General features: G+C 35.6%; 1 protein-coding gene across 1 annotated transcript; it reads left to right on the top strand.

Annotated features, from left to right (window-relative positions):
- The first annotated feature begins 692 nt into the window (after window positions 1-692).
- Window positions 693-10,792, top strand: galnt8a.1 (polypeptide N-acetylgalactosaminyltransferase 8a, tandem duplicate 1). The gene is made up of 11 exons (XM_087312047.1): window positions 693-1,014; window positions 1,102-1,336; window positions 3,842-4,008; window positions 4,186-4,369; window positions 4,898-5,095; window positions 5,285-5,399; window positions 5,489-5,674; window positions 5,772-5,909; window positions 6,011-6,106; window positions 8,877-9,044; window positions 9,186-10,792. The coding sequence occupies exons 1-11, from the start codon at window positions 843-845 to the stop codon at window positions 9,318-9,320; spliced, it is 1,794 nt and encodes a 597-aa protein (XP_087168173.1). The 5' UTR covers window positions 693-842; the 3' UTR covers window positions 9,321-10,792.
- The last annotated feature ends 5,371 nt before the right edge of the window (window positions 10,793-16,163 follow it).

Here is a 16,163-nt window from a genome sequence, read left to right as displayed (position 1 = left end):
TGTTTTTTGCATTAAGATAAATGCAATATATTTTATATATATATATATATATATATATATATATATATATATATATATATATATATATATATATATATATATATATATATATATATATATATATAGCACTATAAAGCATCAGAGTAGATGAGACAGTAATGGTTGAACAGTAATTTACCATTTCACAGTTACCTGTAATGGCTACATAAAGTAAATTACTGTCACTTATTCTTTGCACTACACAATTTCATACAAATCCTGCTCATTTTATAGTCAAATACTGTTTCCTGTTATTACAGCAAAACACTGGCTATTTTACGGTTATTTACTGCATAATCTACAGTAAGGGTTAAAAGTGTAGTTGTCGAAATGATTGATGATTGCAGAGTATTTTGTTGTTTATATTACTATAGATGTTGTTGCCTATTAGCATGGCAAACAGAATTACCACAAATGATTCACTCAAGTATGTTACTATAGAATGGTTTAAATACTTTACTGTATTTACTATAAATTACTATAGTATATTTTCATAATATATATTAAATAAACATATTTAAGAAAAATCCTGAAAAGATTTGGAACCACTTAAAGGTGAGTAAATAGTAAGTACATTTTCATTTTTGGTCTGAACTATCCCTTTAAGTTCGACATTAACTTAAACGTTTACTGCAGGAACTTTGACTTTATGCGACTTTGACTTTAATCAGCAATTGCTTTAACCACTCCCGTATCTCAGAGATAAAGTGAACACGCTTGTTGGTATAACTTTATGAGCAGGCATTCATATACCTTTAGCTAAGGGTTTATACTTAATTATCACAACCACAGATGTTTTGAAAATGAAAATTGCTACAAGAGTTGGCGTGTTAGTTATTGGTTGCATATTGTATAGTCTCGTGTACATGTTTTTTATCAGACCTGAACAGAGTAAAGGCAACAGGTTACAAAGGGCAGAAGATCTGGATGTTCTTCAAAGACTGAAGAGAATAGAAGATCAAGTTCATCATTTAGGTGAGTTTGTGCACTTTACATACATTCTGAAAACAAAATTAATGGCTGAAAGTTTAAGTAAATGGTTATATACTGTTCCTGGTTCAGCTCTAGAGGTCAGAAGTCAAAAAGTCAAAGAGGCTCCTGTGGGACAGAAAATTACAAAGAAAACTGAGGTGAAGAAGTTGTATCCGAATTCACCGCTCTTCAGTTCATGGGGAGCTGAACTGACAGAGGAGGAACAGATGGAAGCAGAGAAACTGTTTCAGGAGTTTGGATACAATGTTTTCCTCAGTAACAGATTACCCTTGAACAGAACAATCCCTGATACTCGAGACCCCAGGTAACTGTTTTGGATTAATATCTTCTTTGGATATTAGTTTCACATCAATACTCAAGTCACATGATCCTTCAAAATGCTTTGATGATTTGCAGATTTGGTACTTTTCCTGTGTTTATGAATATTGTTAACTTCTGTCTGTGTGTTATTTATTTATTATAACATATCATACTGTTTATGGTGATATATAAAAGGTGTCTATATTGTAAAAGTCAACGATATGGCTATTTTTTTAAAGGCTGCAGAAAATGAATACCTGACTCCAATCGCTACATTGAGGTTTTATGAAGGAAAGCAATTGGTCTTGTCACACAGTGACATTTCTGCACAATGTTTTTGGGTGCACTATCCATTTCATCATCCATGTTAACCCATGTGTGCTGCTGGGGATGTTTACATGTGCTCTTGGGTGATTTTGAGTCTTAATTTAGACACAACATTCTCTGTGTTTCAGCAAATGGAATGGTTTTTGGTGACGAATCTTATTTTGACACACATTTTCATAAAATGCTTTGAAAAAAAAAAAAAAAAAAACAATCTGCTTGTTAAGTGTGATGCCACACAAAGTGGCTTCCGTGTCCAAGCGCTTTATAAAACTGGGGTGCATTTCCCAAACAACGACGTAATTTGCGGCTGAACTATCATAGTACGATGCATCAGTTGGGAAAAGAACGATGTAGTGACGAGTGTTCCCAAAACGCATAGTTTCTCTGTCGCAAATCCATCGCTTGAACTACGTTAGTTATATAAATGTCCATAATGACGCTCTAAACAGGACGGAGAAACAACTTCTTAAGAGAAGAACCCTATTATTTCTTTGTGCAAATGATATTGTTCTACACGCACATGCATTTAAAATAAAATCCAATATTAGATTTGTTAAAAACATGCACTCGCTTTCTACATTATTTGAAATATATGTAAATGGCACATACAGTACAGGGCCTGTGTTTTCTTTACAAATATTATTAAGAATATGACATATCCTATTCTAAAACATAAAATCACTTATAAAAGCTAACACGTATTCTAATATCATATATAAATCATGAATAAATAAAGGCTATTTATTATAAAATGAAATTTAACATTTATTATGTATTAGAAATGAAAATATATATATATATATATATATATATATATATATATATATATATATATATATATATATATATATATATATATATATACTTTAACAGAAATATTAATAATATTAATGATGAGGATGATGATTATTATTATTATTATCAAGCATGATATTGGTTTTTTTTTTAAAGTCTACTTTTATAATTTGACACTTGTAATCCACTGCAGAAAATTCTAACCAGCAGCCCCATGTCATTTACAGACAGTACAGATACTTAATAAATAACCTACTTTAAATGAAAAGAATTAACATATGCTTTTTGTTTTTACAAGCTTTGGAGGCGTAACATAAATTCCGCTTTTAAATATTAGGTCACCTATAGCTTTCCCTTGACGCTTTGTTCAAAATGACATCAATGTTTTCAAAGTGTACTGCGAAGGGATCACAATTGTAAACAAGAAGATCGCTAAAGCTGAACTGTAAAAATTCTTTAAAAGCAAATTATACCTACAAGAGAGAGGACTTTACTTTAATGCTTTTTTATTTTTAATAATTCCAACTTTGAATTCTAGAATGTTCTAAATGAAAAGGGCATGGGGGGATAAGCGGGAATAGAACACAGCCAGGAACTATGTTTCTAACTACAGCTCCAGAGCTGTAGTTGCGAGTGCTCAAGTTTGCAACGCAGTCTGCGAATGTTTGTTAGAGTGTCGAATTTGGGAAACACTAAGTCAATAAGTTATGTTTGTAATGACGGAACTTGCAACCTTAGTTGGCTAACGATTGTTTTGGAAAACGCACTGTATGATAAATACAAAATCGTTGTAATCCTTTTGAAAATCACGATTGCAATATATATATATATATATATATATATATATATATATATATATATATATATATATATCCATGCCTAATATCCAATGGCCAGAAAGTGATTAACCTTTTATAAATTGTTAAAAATATTGGTCCAAAGACTGTTGTGTAAACCATGATTTTATATATAAAATTCCCTTTAATGTGTGATATGACTTAAAAATGGTCATAAATGAATATTTTCTCAGTTTAAACGAGTAGCGGCTTAGACCCGGAAACAGTATTCCATACGTTATAACATTCGGATACACTCTGGGCAAATTTACTACTCTTTTTTTCCCCCAATAAATTCGTGGCTATTTTTGCTCTATTGACTTCCATTATAATGACAATTTTATATTGCTAAGTCATGACACCATAAAATCATGCATTCTAGATTGTCGGTGGTTTTCCCTTCTGTGACGAATTAAAATGTTTTATTTACTGTTGATCATCATTAGTAAACTTTAACAATCCACAAGGATTAAATAAAACTTTTTTTTTACTTTTAAAACTGAAGTGTACATTGAAATTCATTGACATGCTTATCTGTCTTATGATTACAGATGTGCTCTGAAGATCTATCCTAAGGACTTGCCAACCATTAGTGTGATTCTGATTTATCTGAATGAGGCTCTGTCAGTCATTAAAAGAGCCGTTCACAGCATCATTGACAAAACTCCTGCTCATCTGCTAAAGGAGATCGTCCTGGTAGACGACAACAGCTCTAATGGTGAGTTTTACTCAAATTGTTTGCTATATTTCATTTATTCAAGCAGTACAATTAAGACAATGGATTTTCAGATCATATATTTGCAATCATTTTTAGGTTTTCTTTAAATAGTTGTTTGTGTGTTATGTATGAATCTGAGTTTCAAAAGTTAAACTTATTGTAATCACTTCTTTACAGAGGACCTGCAATTGCCTTTAAACAAATATATTGATCTAATTAACAAAGCTAAACCTGGATTAATCAAGAAAGTGCGACACAAAAGGCAGATGGGTCTGGCCAAGGCAAGAATGTCAGGTTGGGAAGCTGCCACAGGTCAAGTGGTCGCCATTCTGGATGCCCACATTGAAGTTCATAAGGAATGGTAAATCATACTACAGTCTTAGTAATACAACTGTCCTAAGACCCTGGTAAACATCAAACGAAAACGCAGAACAAACTAAAATGATGTAATTTTGAAAAAACAATCCAGCCAAAATTACATTTGTTTCGAGTTTGTTTCAGCAGTTTGAAACAGCTCAACCAAAGTAAACACTCTGTGAGAGGGTCTACAACACTCTAGGGTCAAACAACATCTAACACAACATCAACAAGTTGGCAACATGAATATACTTGATGTTCGAGTATCAGAGCTGGTACAGATGTATCCACGCCTGTATGATTTCTCTCAGAGAGATTTTTAAAGACTCGGTGGGGGTCACACACTGGACAAGAAGAGCCACTGTGTCACTTAACATCTTTTAAATTTCTAAACATTGATAGAAAACAATGTAAAAAATGTTTCTGAACTTCTTTTTGCCCTCAAACGAAGAATAAAAAGGAACATTGTTTGAAGTATACCGGGCCTTTACTGTTTCTGCAAAGTTTTCAGTTGACTGTTTTGTTGTTGTAGGGCAGAGCCACTACTTGCACGAATTAAAGCAAACAGAACAACTGTATTGTCACCAGTGTTCGACAAAGTGCTCTTTGACACACTGGAGGTTATTAACTATAATCCTGCTGCTCATGCTTTTGACTGGAGCCTTTGGTGCATGTACGAGTCCTTTCGGCCAGAATGGTACAAACTGAATGACCCATCAGAACCAGGGAAGTAAGTGGTGCCACTTTTTAGAGCAGTTTCACTTTCTGTAGTGCATTTTGAATGCTTGTGAAATGCTTTTTTTACTTGGTTGCTTATTTTGTTCCTAAATAAATCAGTTTTTTAATTAATCAGTAGTTAAACCATGCAGAAGAATAATTGGTTGAATAAAACTTACTGGTTTTTATCTTAAATTTTTAGGAGTCCCTCAGTCATGGGTATCCTTGTCGCTGATCGTCAGTTCCTGGGAGAAATTGGAGCACTGGATGATGGAATGACAATTTATGGTGGTGAAAATGTAGAACTGGGAATACGTGTAAGTCATTACTATACATTGTGGTGCCAGAAATGTGTATAAAAAGTGATTGGATTAAATTGATATTCTATATTTAATAACTTAATCAGGTCTGGCTCTGTGGTGGGAGTGTTGAAGTGGTGCCGTGTTCAAAGATTGCGCACATTGAAAGAGCACATAAGCCTTATTCACCAGATCTCAGCAAACCCATGATCCGAAACGCATTGAGAGTGGCTGAAATCTGGATGGATGAATATAAATCCAATGTGAATATTGCCTGGAATCTGCCTCTGAAGGTAACAGTAAACATTGCTTTGAGATTCGTTAAATTTACAGTCATGTTACTAATAATTAGATTTGTATTCTGGTTAATAAAACAACTGTTTCCTAAAGGATCATGGGATTGATATTGGTAATGTGACTGAAAGAAAACAGTTACGTGAGAAACTCAAATGTAAGCCCTTCAAATGGTATCTGGAAAATGTCTATCCTCAGCTTGACAGATGGGATGGCATAATGGCTTATGGCACGGTAAGCATAAAAAAATCTTCTGATATACACAATTTCCAATCAAAGAAGATGTTATTTAAACTAATTACCATTGAATTGCTGCTGTTTTTGCCTTACAATAGTTGAAGAATGACATTCTTGAAAACTTTTGCATTGATCAAGGACCTGTTCCTGGAAGTGTGCCTATTCTCTACGGATGTCATTACTATGAGCCTCAGGTATACTGTATATGTATATTTTACTGTGTGTAAGGAATAATCGATTACGGCTGTTAAATTGAAAAAATAGAGGCAATGCTGTCACTGGTGTCAGTTATTCCACTTATACTATGGTTAACACACCTAAAACACACATCTTTAGAAGTGGCATTTCAAGACATTTGTCAATTGTTTTGTGCGTAGTATTTTTTTGCACTTACTGTATCTTATCCAAAGTCTTCTGTCTTATTTATTTATTTGATTTTGTTTGGCAGTTGTAGGCTGTAAAAAAACTCAAATAATTGGGCATAGAAATATGGAAGTGTAATGTGGTCAAGACATGCCTTGATATACTTGAAGTCCCTGTGAAATCAATGATGTTTTTTAGATGTCAGCAGGGGCGTCGCTAAACTTCATTTACTGTGGCACTTGCTCCAGTAAAAATCACCAGTGCCCCAGTAAATGCTTTGAGATACGATTTACTTTATATGCAAGTGTATTTATTAAGAGTGGTAATCCCAGAATCAAGACTTTATTCTCTATGTGCAACCAGACCAACACTGGTGAAAGCAATGTAGTTTAATCACAAAGCAAACTGAGCATGTGCGCAGAAAAAACTTGTCCTACTTATCGCTGACGCGCTGCTCTGCTCCCGGTCCGGTTGTGAACATGCACGCCGAAAAATAGCCATGCCGTTCATGCATTGTGAAACTGGTGTAACAGTCTGGCGTAACAGTCTTTGTTGCAGAGGTGTCGGCACGCAGTGAGTTTTGCAGGTCGACAAAACAAAGTTTAAATAATATGATGGTGATCTTATGGCCCCTGTTAGATTTTTTTTTTGGTATGAAGCAGAAAGGAGAGATGAAGTCGGAGATTCAACTTAATAAACCTAATTCTCAGCCTTGAGTGGGTCTTAGACAGCACACAACAGATAATTCTATAAAACATCTTTTTTTGTATGATTTCATTTTAATGAAATTAATATTCATGCAAAAGATTTCCTAAATTATCTTAGCATCACTCCAGTTGTGTCTTTAGATTGTTTTCCAGTTACATTTTGAATTAATTTGATATTTATTTAGAATAATAATTATATAATACAATAGTACTGTTATTATATATATATATATATATATATATATATATATATATATATATATATATATATATATATATATATATATATATATATATTTTTTTTTTTTTTTTTTTTTTTTTCGAGGGGGTGCTGTGCCCCAGTAGAGCTTTATGTTTAGCAGTGCCCCTGGATGTCAGTATTAATATGTTAGTCTTAAGGATATCTACATGAGCCAGTGTGCTCCAAAACAGTGACAGATATTACATTTAGAAGATATAAATAACCAAAGTTTGCAGTTTGTCACTTCTGCCTAAAGGCATCAGCAATTGTTTTGATATAATACTTGAGTTTCTCATCAAATCTTCTGACCAATCAAATGTATCTGATCTGTCTCACCCCCTAATATGCTTTTGATTTGATGGACTCTCTCTGGCAGAGCTCTAATGAAAATGAATCACTATTGGCTGTTTTTCAGTGCACTTCACATGACTTTTAAATCGCACTCAATAGAATGTTCATCAGCCAATCAGGATCAAGCATTCATCACTGTACATTTTGAGTACATTGGGGGAAATCACTATTTTTCTCAGAAAACACATTTCTATGGGTGCTGTTGACTTTAATTTTTTACCAGATGTTGGTAACAACCAAAGAAATTCTTATATGCAAAGAAAACAATATTAATTAACTTACAAATTACGTTATGTGAAATAAGATTAAATGACCCAGGGGAAAAGTATTGAACACATGATGGAAGGGAGGTGTAGAAAGGCAGTGAAAGCCCAGGCAGCAGCTGAAATCTCTCAGTATTCTTCAGCAACCCTCTGCCCTTCATTGTAAATTAGTATCAGCTGCTTCAGTCCAACATCTACATTATCAGGATGATGAAGATGAAACAAGGGTGGACATTTCAGCAAGACAATGATGCAAAACAACAAAGGAAACTCCACACATAGAGAAAATTCTCTGACCCAGCTCTGGCCCACACAATCACCCTTAGTTTGACCCACATGCCGCAGTGAATTACAGTACATGACTGGACCAAGTCTGGCTTCCAGACAAAGGCCAAACATTGATCATGTCTGGGCCAAGTCTCAGCCAAGTTAATAACCCAGAATTAGTCCAGATGTGTTGGTGTGTCACGACTGCAATTAAATTGATAAACCCATGAAGCACTGGGCTTTAGGCACGTTATCGGCATGCTATTTTCTCAAAGCGACCTGATTGGTAGTAACTTTTTCTTTACTTAAAAATAATTCAAATGTGGGTCAAGATAAATCAAAATTATGAGGCCCACATATATATTTTAAACATCTGCGCCAAATACTACATTTAACATCTGGTCCAAGTCTTGTGTGCCACCTTAAAGACGATGCCACCTCTGCTAAACCTGGGCCATGTTTGGCCCACATGCTGTATGCCAGTGCTGGATAAATGCCTGCTGTGCCAACTTCATGCCAAATCTGGGCCAGAAGTCTTTCCTGCCTGGGTCTAAAATGAAAGAAATCAAGCTGTAGAAAGGCCCAGCCAATCGCCTGACTTGAATTCAGTGGAAAATAAAAATTAAAAAGACCCACAGAACATCAAGATTTTTACACTCTGCTGAAGTCTGCTGAATAAGTGTTAAATACTTATTTCCCCCACTGTAATTCTAAATATTTGTTACAAGCAGCGACATCCTCAAAGCCTTATTTATGTCATCTTCTTTCACAGTATTGTTTTTACAACCAAAATGGAGAAATCTACATTGGTGGCATTAAATCCCACACTTATAATTCTAACCGTTGTCTAACGGATCCTGGCAGTGGAAGCACACCGGCTTTACATAACTGTAAAAATGCACAGGAGAAAGGAATGAACATTTACTGGGACTTCACTCAGGTATGGTTCTCGTGCATTTCGTTATTGTATTTATTTCGATTGAATATTTCATGCTACCTAGCTTTGCGGTGCTAAATATGCTCAGTTGATCGTTGATATAGTCAGTGAAGCTTAATGTCATTTTTTCGGATTTATCTTTAGGGAAATGCAATAAGAAATAGAAAAACAAACCGATGTCTTGAGATCGGCCAAGGAGTGGATTCATACTATACCCTCATTCTGCAAACATGCACAGGACAAAAATGGACAATTCAGCATGTCATCAAAAACCTTTAAAGGGAATTATCACACAAGTAAAAACATTGTCAGGGGAATCAATGTAAAATAATCCTCAAAACAAAACATAAAAGAGATCATTGCAGATATTAATTGCGATTGGTTGAAATGTACTTGATTTGATGTTTTGGTATTTTATAAAAGCAATAGGTGAATTTAAAGGAGTTAGCATGTGGCAAAAAAACTTACCTGTTGAGAAGAAACTCCTACTTTCTGGAAGTAAATCAACAGCCATATTTTGTCAGCTCTGTAAAAGGATAGCATCCATCCTACTGTTATCGAAGAAAAAAACTGGCCAGGAATATCAGCATGTTGCATAAACCTGAAGGGTTTTACGCTGTATCCTAACTACATTGGACGCAACACGATGAAAGGTATCTGTTCCATGTTAAAATAAGTTTTGTCTTAACCATCAGTGACACGCAAAATTTCTATTTTGAAGCAGGTTCTATTTTCTGCCTCTTCGCAGCAAAACAACAGCATATTTTACTATGGCAATTTTTACTTCTGGTACCAATTATGTGTTTTATTCATGTGTTTAAAATGCTATCAATGTGAGTTTGAATATCATTATATGTTACATTTATTGCCATACTACTGAAAGCAGCAGTAGATACTGTAGTTCACCTCAGAGCTTGAAAATAAAATAACTAGCAGACAGTTTGAAAATGAAAGTCAGAACTGTCTGTCACTGAAAACAACATCAGTCACTCAGCCTATGTATTTTAACAATGTTAAATATGTATTCATAAGATTATAATCTATCATTGCTTTGGAATTTAAATTTTTCTGTTCTGTTTTCCACATTGCATTTGGTACAGAAAGACAAATAGCTTGTCCCACTTATTACACAGCTACTTGCCACAAAATGTAAAAATTTGACACGAAATATAGTACTGAGCTTTATTAGTTAATCAATGCTTTGAGTAGTGCATACCCTAACCTACGTATTATTCAGAGACAAGATGGCACCAAATAGTCAAAATAGTCAGGACTATAACAATCAAATAGTCAATGGCAAAACAGAGAAGCATATACATATGAATGTGGATGTATGTATATGGATGTAAATGTACTGACTGAGGGTCAAGATGATTCGAAGTAACAAGATGAGTCTGTGTTACTATTTTCAGTGGTTGTTATCTTGAAACAATATGTCTTTGTTTGAATGCTTCGACTGACAAGTAAGAATATCAGTATTCCAGAGAGCCATGTAATAAATTAATTGGATGTGCGTAAAATACAAATCAGCACATTCTCAAAAAGTTAACCAATCTTTTGCTCTTCAGTGTTTGAACTCTCAGTAATGATTCAATCACACTGAACTGAGCTAAACTGAACTGAACTGAACTTAAACACTAAAAACTGAACTACACTGTTCCAGTTACTATGACCATTTATGTGAAGCTGCTTTGACACAATCTACATTGTAAAAGCGCTATACAAATAAAGCTGAATTGAATTGAATTTAATCTTTTGGGGGAATGTGAATCTTGAATTCCTAAGGATGTGCAGTGATGTTGCATCTTGGAAAAACCCAATGAGAGCAAACATGTTCCAGGATGGAAAAGGGATCAGTAAGTGGCATATATATATATATTTATATATATATATATATATATATATATATATATATATATATATATATATATATATATATATATATATATATATATATATATATGTGTGTGTGTGTGTGTGTGTGTGTGTGTGTGTGTGTGTGTGTGTGTGCCACATACTGATCCCTTTTCCATCTTGGCATCATGCAGTTGCATTTGCTGCTGCAATTTAACGGCTGCACATCCAGAATGCAAATCTCCCGTTCCACAACATCCCAAAAGTGCACTATTGAAATTAGATCTGGTGACCTTTTTCCAATCTTCTATTGTCCAATTTTGGTGAGCCTGTGTGAACTGAGCCTCAGTTTCCTGTTTTTAGGAGAGTGGCACCCAGTGTGTCTCAGGAATGGCGAGAGGGGTCTGGATGCAGACCTGGTGCAGTGCAGTCTGAGCTGCCTCCAATGCTTTTTAATAGGCTTACCTAACCCCACCCCTAGCCATACCCCTCACAGTGACTTCACTTGCTTCTATTCAGTGCATTGTTTGACGTGTTGTGCATTCAGAGATGCTCTTCTGCATACCCCGATTGTAACAAGTGGTTATTTGAGTTAATTTTGCCTTTCTTTCAACTGGAACCAGTCTGGCCATTCTCTTCTGATCTCTGGCAGGCACCAACAAAACACAGAATTGCTGCTCACTGGATCTTTTCTCTTTTTCAGACCATTGTCTATAAACCCTAAAGATGGTTGTGCATGAAAATCTCAGTAAATCAGCATTTTCTGAAATACTCAGATCAGCCCATCCGGCACCAATAACCCTGCCACATTCAAAGTCACTTAAATCACCTATCTTCCCCATTCTGATGCTTGGTTTGAACTGCAGCAGATGGTCTTGACCATGTCTACATGCCTAAATGCATTGAGTTGCTGCCATGTGATTGACTGATTAGAAATTTGTGTTGAGCATTTGGACAGGTGTACCTAAAAAAGTGGCCAGTGAGTGTATGTTTAAACCCTCTCAGGAATCAGCCTGTTATTGCAGCCACACCCAAACTTTCACTATTGGCTGAGATGAAAAGAGACTGGCTAATATAGATAAACCAAACCACCATAAAATTAGTAATTCTACATCTAGTGTGTTGATGTTACATGTTACAAGTTAAATGTTGAAGGTGCAGTAGGTGATTGTCTTCAGAAGCATTTTTAGTTGTGCTGGTTGAACGTCTCTTCACATTCTAATTGTATCGATTAAAGTAAATGATCTAAATGTATTTATATGTATTTTTATATTTTGGGTAAGGCATAAAACTAAAAAATGTTCATTCAATTAAAAGGAGTCGGGCCGACATCTCTCATAATTCCAATAAGTAGGCCAAACTGTCTGTCAGATTTGAACAACCACGTAGCCTTTTGACACAGCTCCGCAGACTGCTGCGTGTTTACGAGCGATCAGTAAAAACCTGCTAAATCAAAACTTTTTAAAAACTTGAATCAATATTATAGTTACCTTTGCATACTGGAGAAATAATGACAACATGTTTGAAGGATTTCTCGTAGACAGGTAACTTTAATGTACTGTTTTTTTAACTGTTTTAGCTTCACGCAAAGCTAGTGTGATGTTAGAGGTTGTTGTTACAATTGGGTTATATCTTCACAGAAGTGTTGCTCAGGCACTAAAATCTTCAGATGAAAGATTGATAAAACTATTTTCAGTTTCATTAGAGACCTTTTACGGCATTGATAATGTTGCTTTTAACCTTTAAAGGTGCAGTAGGTGATCTTCCACATTGCTAACAGCTTAGCATAAATCTCTGAATCACAGTCCCTCCCCTGCCGTCTAGAGCCACACCTCCTGAAACACGAGCACCGCAAAAGAACCCTCTCTCATGTGCTAAAAGCGACTAGTGCTTGTCCGGTGGCGTGCAAGTGTAGCGTACAGTCCATAGACAAAACTACGTATTGATTTTATAAAGGGGTCTGAGTCTCCTCTGCGTGAGTTTACGACTTCTGGTGCCACAAAGTTTGTGTCTCTGTGACACCTCTAGAGGTAAGCCATAGATGGGTGACTAGAACTTCAAAGACATTCCTGTCTCCCTCCCTCCTTCCACACACACACACACACACACACACACACACACACACTAGGCTCTCAACGCTGAAAAGGAACTCAGAAATCCTGGATCAGCCCAAAAATAAATGTTATGTTTTGTAAACTTTGTATTTCATCTCTGACTTTTCTTACATGTATAATCCCTCATATAACCTGTATGCCTTGTACTTTTAGGCCTTTTTAAAGCATCAATAATGTAAGGATGTGGGAATTATGTTGATGTACCTTTTAAAACTGCAGTGTTTGGTACCGATAAACTCCTCCTGACATTTTACAACACAAGATGCGAAGCGCATGATAATAACTCGTACAACATGCATTCTTTAATGCCCTGAATTAAAGACCATCCTTAGGCTGCGGGAGGACCCTCAATTTGCATATAAGCAGCCTAGAGACAAAGGAAAGTTTTGCGCTCAAACTTTGCCCTGAAATCATTGGTCGAGCATGCAGAAAGGGGTGTAACGTGGCCCACAGTTAAAACCCATCTGCTCCTAAAAATCAGCGCAGAACGTCCGAAAAAGAACTCTCCAAGAGGTCGCCCCCTTGAGTGGGCGAAAGGCTCTCCTGTACCCGCGTGGCTCATCCGAGCACACATTTTCTTATTTTTCCAGCAAAGTAAACTCTGTTTAAGTTGCAATCGCGTTTCCTGTGACCTGTATTGCAAACTCCACGCATCAAGGAAGGACATTAAAGGGACTTCCAGCACATGGGAAGAAACTCGCAAAGAGAGAGAGACCGCAAACCCTAAACTTCAGGTATTTTAGCTATGTGAATAAGCTGTGCCCCTTTATCAAAAAGGTGTTTTTTTATAATCTCGGTGATCCTTAATAGTGCGTGTAACTGTAGATTTGTCACTCTTTATCTGAACTCTCTATTTCCACGCTATTCTGTTTCTGTCTGTTATATGTTCTATAGACCCTATATAGCCTATCTACATTCAGTATGCAGTTGTTCTATGTTTTATGTTATGTTTGTGCGTTTGTTCATTATATGTCAGATTAGTCGATAAACCCCATTTTAATCAAATTGATTGCATTCATTTCCTCACAGAAAAAGTCACTGAAATTATAGATTCCCTTGCCTAGCTGCTAGTAAGTTGATCAAAACTTATACATGATTAATCTACTTCACAAGTAGTAATAATTGCCTTTCTAAATGAATAGATCCTTCATTTAGCGAGCAGCGAGCGAGCAGCGAGTTCTGGTTATATTTATTTGTTCAAATTAGCAATAAATTAATCCAGAATGTTAATGATTAATAATAGTTTGTTATTGTTGATAATTAATATTCATAACCTGAGAGTCCGCTCGGCTGAGCGGGCGGAACCATATACAATTATATATTTGTTTAACCAAATTGACAGAAGGTTAAGCCGGAATATTAATGATTGATAATAACTTGTTATTATTGATTATTAATATTCATAAACTGAGCTAATTTCCCTACACAAGCCAAACTGACATGCTATTTCAGAGCAAATATTTGGAGTTGCATGGTAAACAATATAGGGAGAGACTAGGAGGAATAGCGGTATTTACTATGTTTTGTTGTTAAACTAATTAAAATCTACATCACGATGCTGTAAAAGATCCCTTATGAAACTAAAAAATAGTCTTATCAATTTTTTCTCAAAAGATTTTAGTAACTGAGCAACACTTCTGTGAAGATATAACCCATTTGTAAAAACAACATCTAACGTTACATTAGCTTTCCATGAAGTTAAAACAGTTTTAAAACAGAACATTACCTGTCTAAGAGAAACCCTTTAGACATGGTGTCATCCTTTCTCCAGCCCGCAAAGGTAAATCCAATATTGAGTCAGGTTTTGAAAAAGTTTTGATTCGGCATGTTTTTGCAGATCGTGCGCGCGAGTTCTCTCTCTCGCAGCGGTAGGCGGAGCTGCGTACAAACGGCTGCACAGTTATTTAAATCTGCTTTTGCTGACAGACAGATTGAGCCACTTATCGGAATTATGGGAGATGTCGGCCCGATTTTATTTAATTGGATGAACATTTTTTTGTTTTATGCCTTACCCAAAATATAAAAAAATACATATAAATACACTTATATCATTTACTGTAATCATTACTATTAGACTGTTAAGAGACTTTCAACCATCACAACAAAAACTGCTTTTGAAAACAATCACCTACTACACCTTTAAGTTCCATTGGCAGTAAATGCTAACAGAAAGTTCCTATATATGTGTGAAGACACTTAACTAAGGAATGCCACTGCCTTGAGGCAAATGTTGAGGTTAATGTGGTGTTTGACAAGTTCTGGGTCACCTTGGATTTCATAATGTTTTGCATATTTTTAATGTTGATGTTTAGGTGTATCTGACATACCAGACAAAATCAATGCAAAGTCAAGCATCAGGCATGATAAAACCGTCTATACTTTCTTTAACTTTTTAAAGTTGCACATAGGTCAGGTGACAGTACTTACCACTGAGCCACGTGCAGCCCTTGGTTAAAGTTACGTCACCATATTTCCTTCTTACTTCAGACAAAGGTGATACAAAGCATGCAGATATAACAAAACCTAAATCATTCACAAAGCCCACACTTTTGAGATTGCTTGTTTTGAAAGGCTTTTTTTTTTCTTTGATTTTATTGCTTTTTGATTTATTGCATTTGAACAAAATGTGATGAAAACGTCTATGTGATGCTTGGCAGGAGAAACACAAAATTAAAATGTTGGTCTTGAAACCAAAATAAACGCAAACTTCTCTTTCATAATTATAAGCAAACAAAACTAGCACACAACAGACGAGTTCTGGCAATGAACTGAAAGAGAAACAGCTTAAAAAGACAAGCCTATATATTATATACATATAAAAACACAGGTGCAGACACTAATCAATCAATGACCAAACAAATAAAAAGTAACCTTGGAAACTGAACACAGGCAGCCATGAACGGATCAAATTGAAAGAAAAGTAAACCAATAAACAACAAAGGAGAATGTCACAACAGAGCGGGGGGTGCCCAAAGTTGGTCCTGGAGGGCCGGTGTTCTGGAGAGTTTAGCTCCAAACCCAATCAGACACACCTTAACCAGTTAATCAAGCTCTTTTTTTTTGGTATACTAGAAACTTCCTGGCAAGTGTGTTGAAAGATGCTGAAGCTTAACTATGCAGGAGGCGAGCCCTTTAGGACCAACTTTGGGCACTC

Source organism: Danio rerio, chromosome 25 (genome assembly GCF_052040795.2).
Source record: "Danio rerio strain M-AB ecotype USA chromosome 25, GRCz13ab, whole genome shotgun sequence".
NCBI classification, from domain to species: domain Eukaryota; kingdom Metazoa; phylum Chordata; class Actinopteri; order Cypriniformes; family Danionidae; genus Danio; species Danio rerio.
The sequence above is the reverse complement of the archived record's forward strand: the minus strand, read 5'-3'. Positions and strand labels throughout refer to the sequence as shown.

Coding starts and splice junctions, on each gene's coding strand:
- galnt8a.1 (XM_087312047.1), top strand. CDS start 843: ATGAAAATTGCTACAAGAGTTGGCGTGTTAGTTATTGGTTGCATATTG. Junction 5,096..5,284: donor GACCCATCAGAACCAGGGAA/GTAAGTGGTGCC, acceptor TTAAATTTTTAG/GAGTCCCTCAGTCATGGGTA. Junction 5,675..5,771: donor CCTGGAATCTGCCTCTGAAG/GTAACAGTAAAC, acceptor TGTTTCCTAAAG/GATCATGGGATTGATATTGG.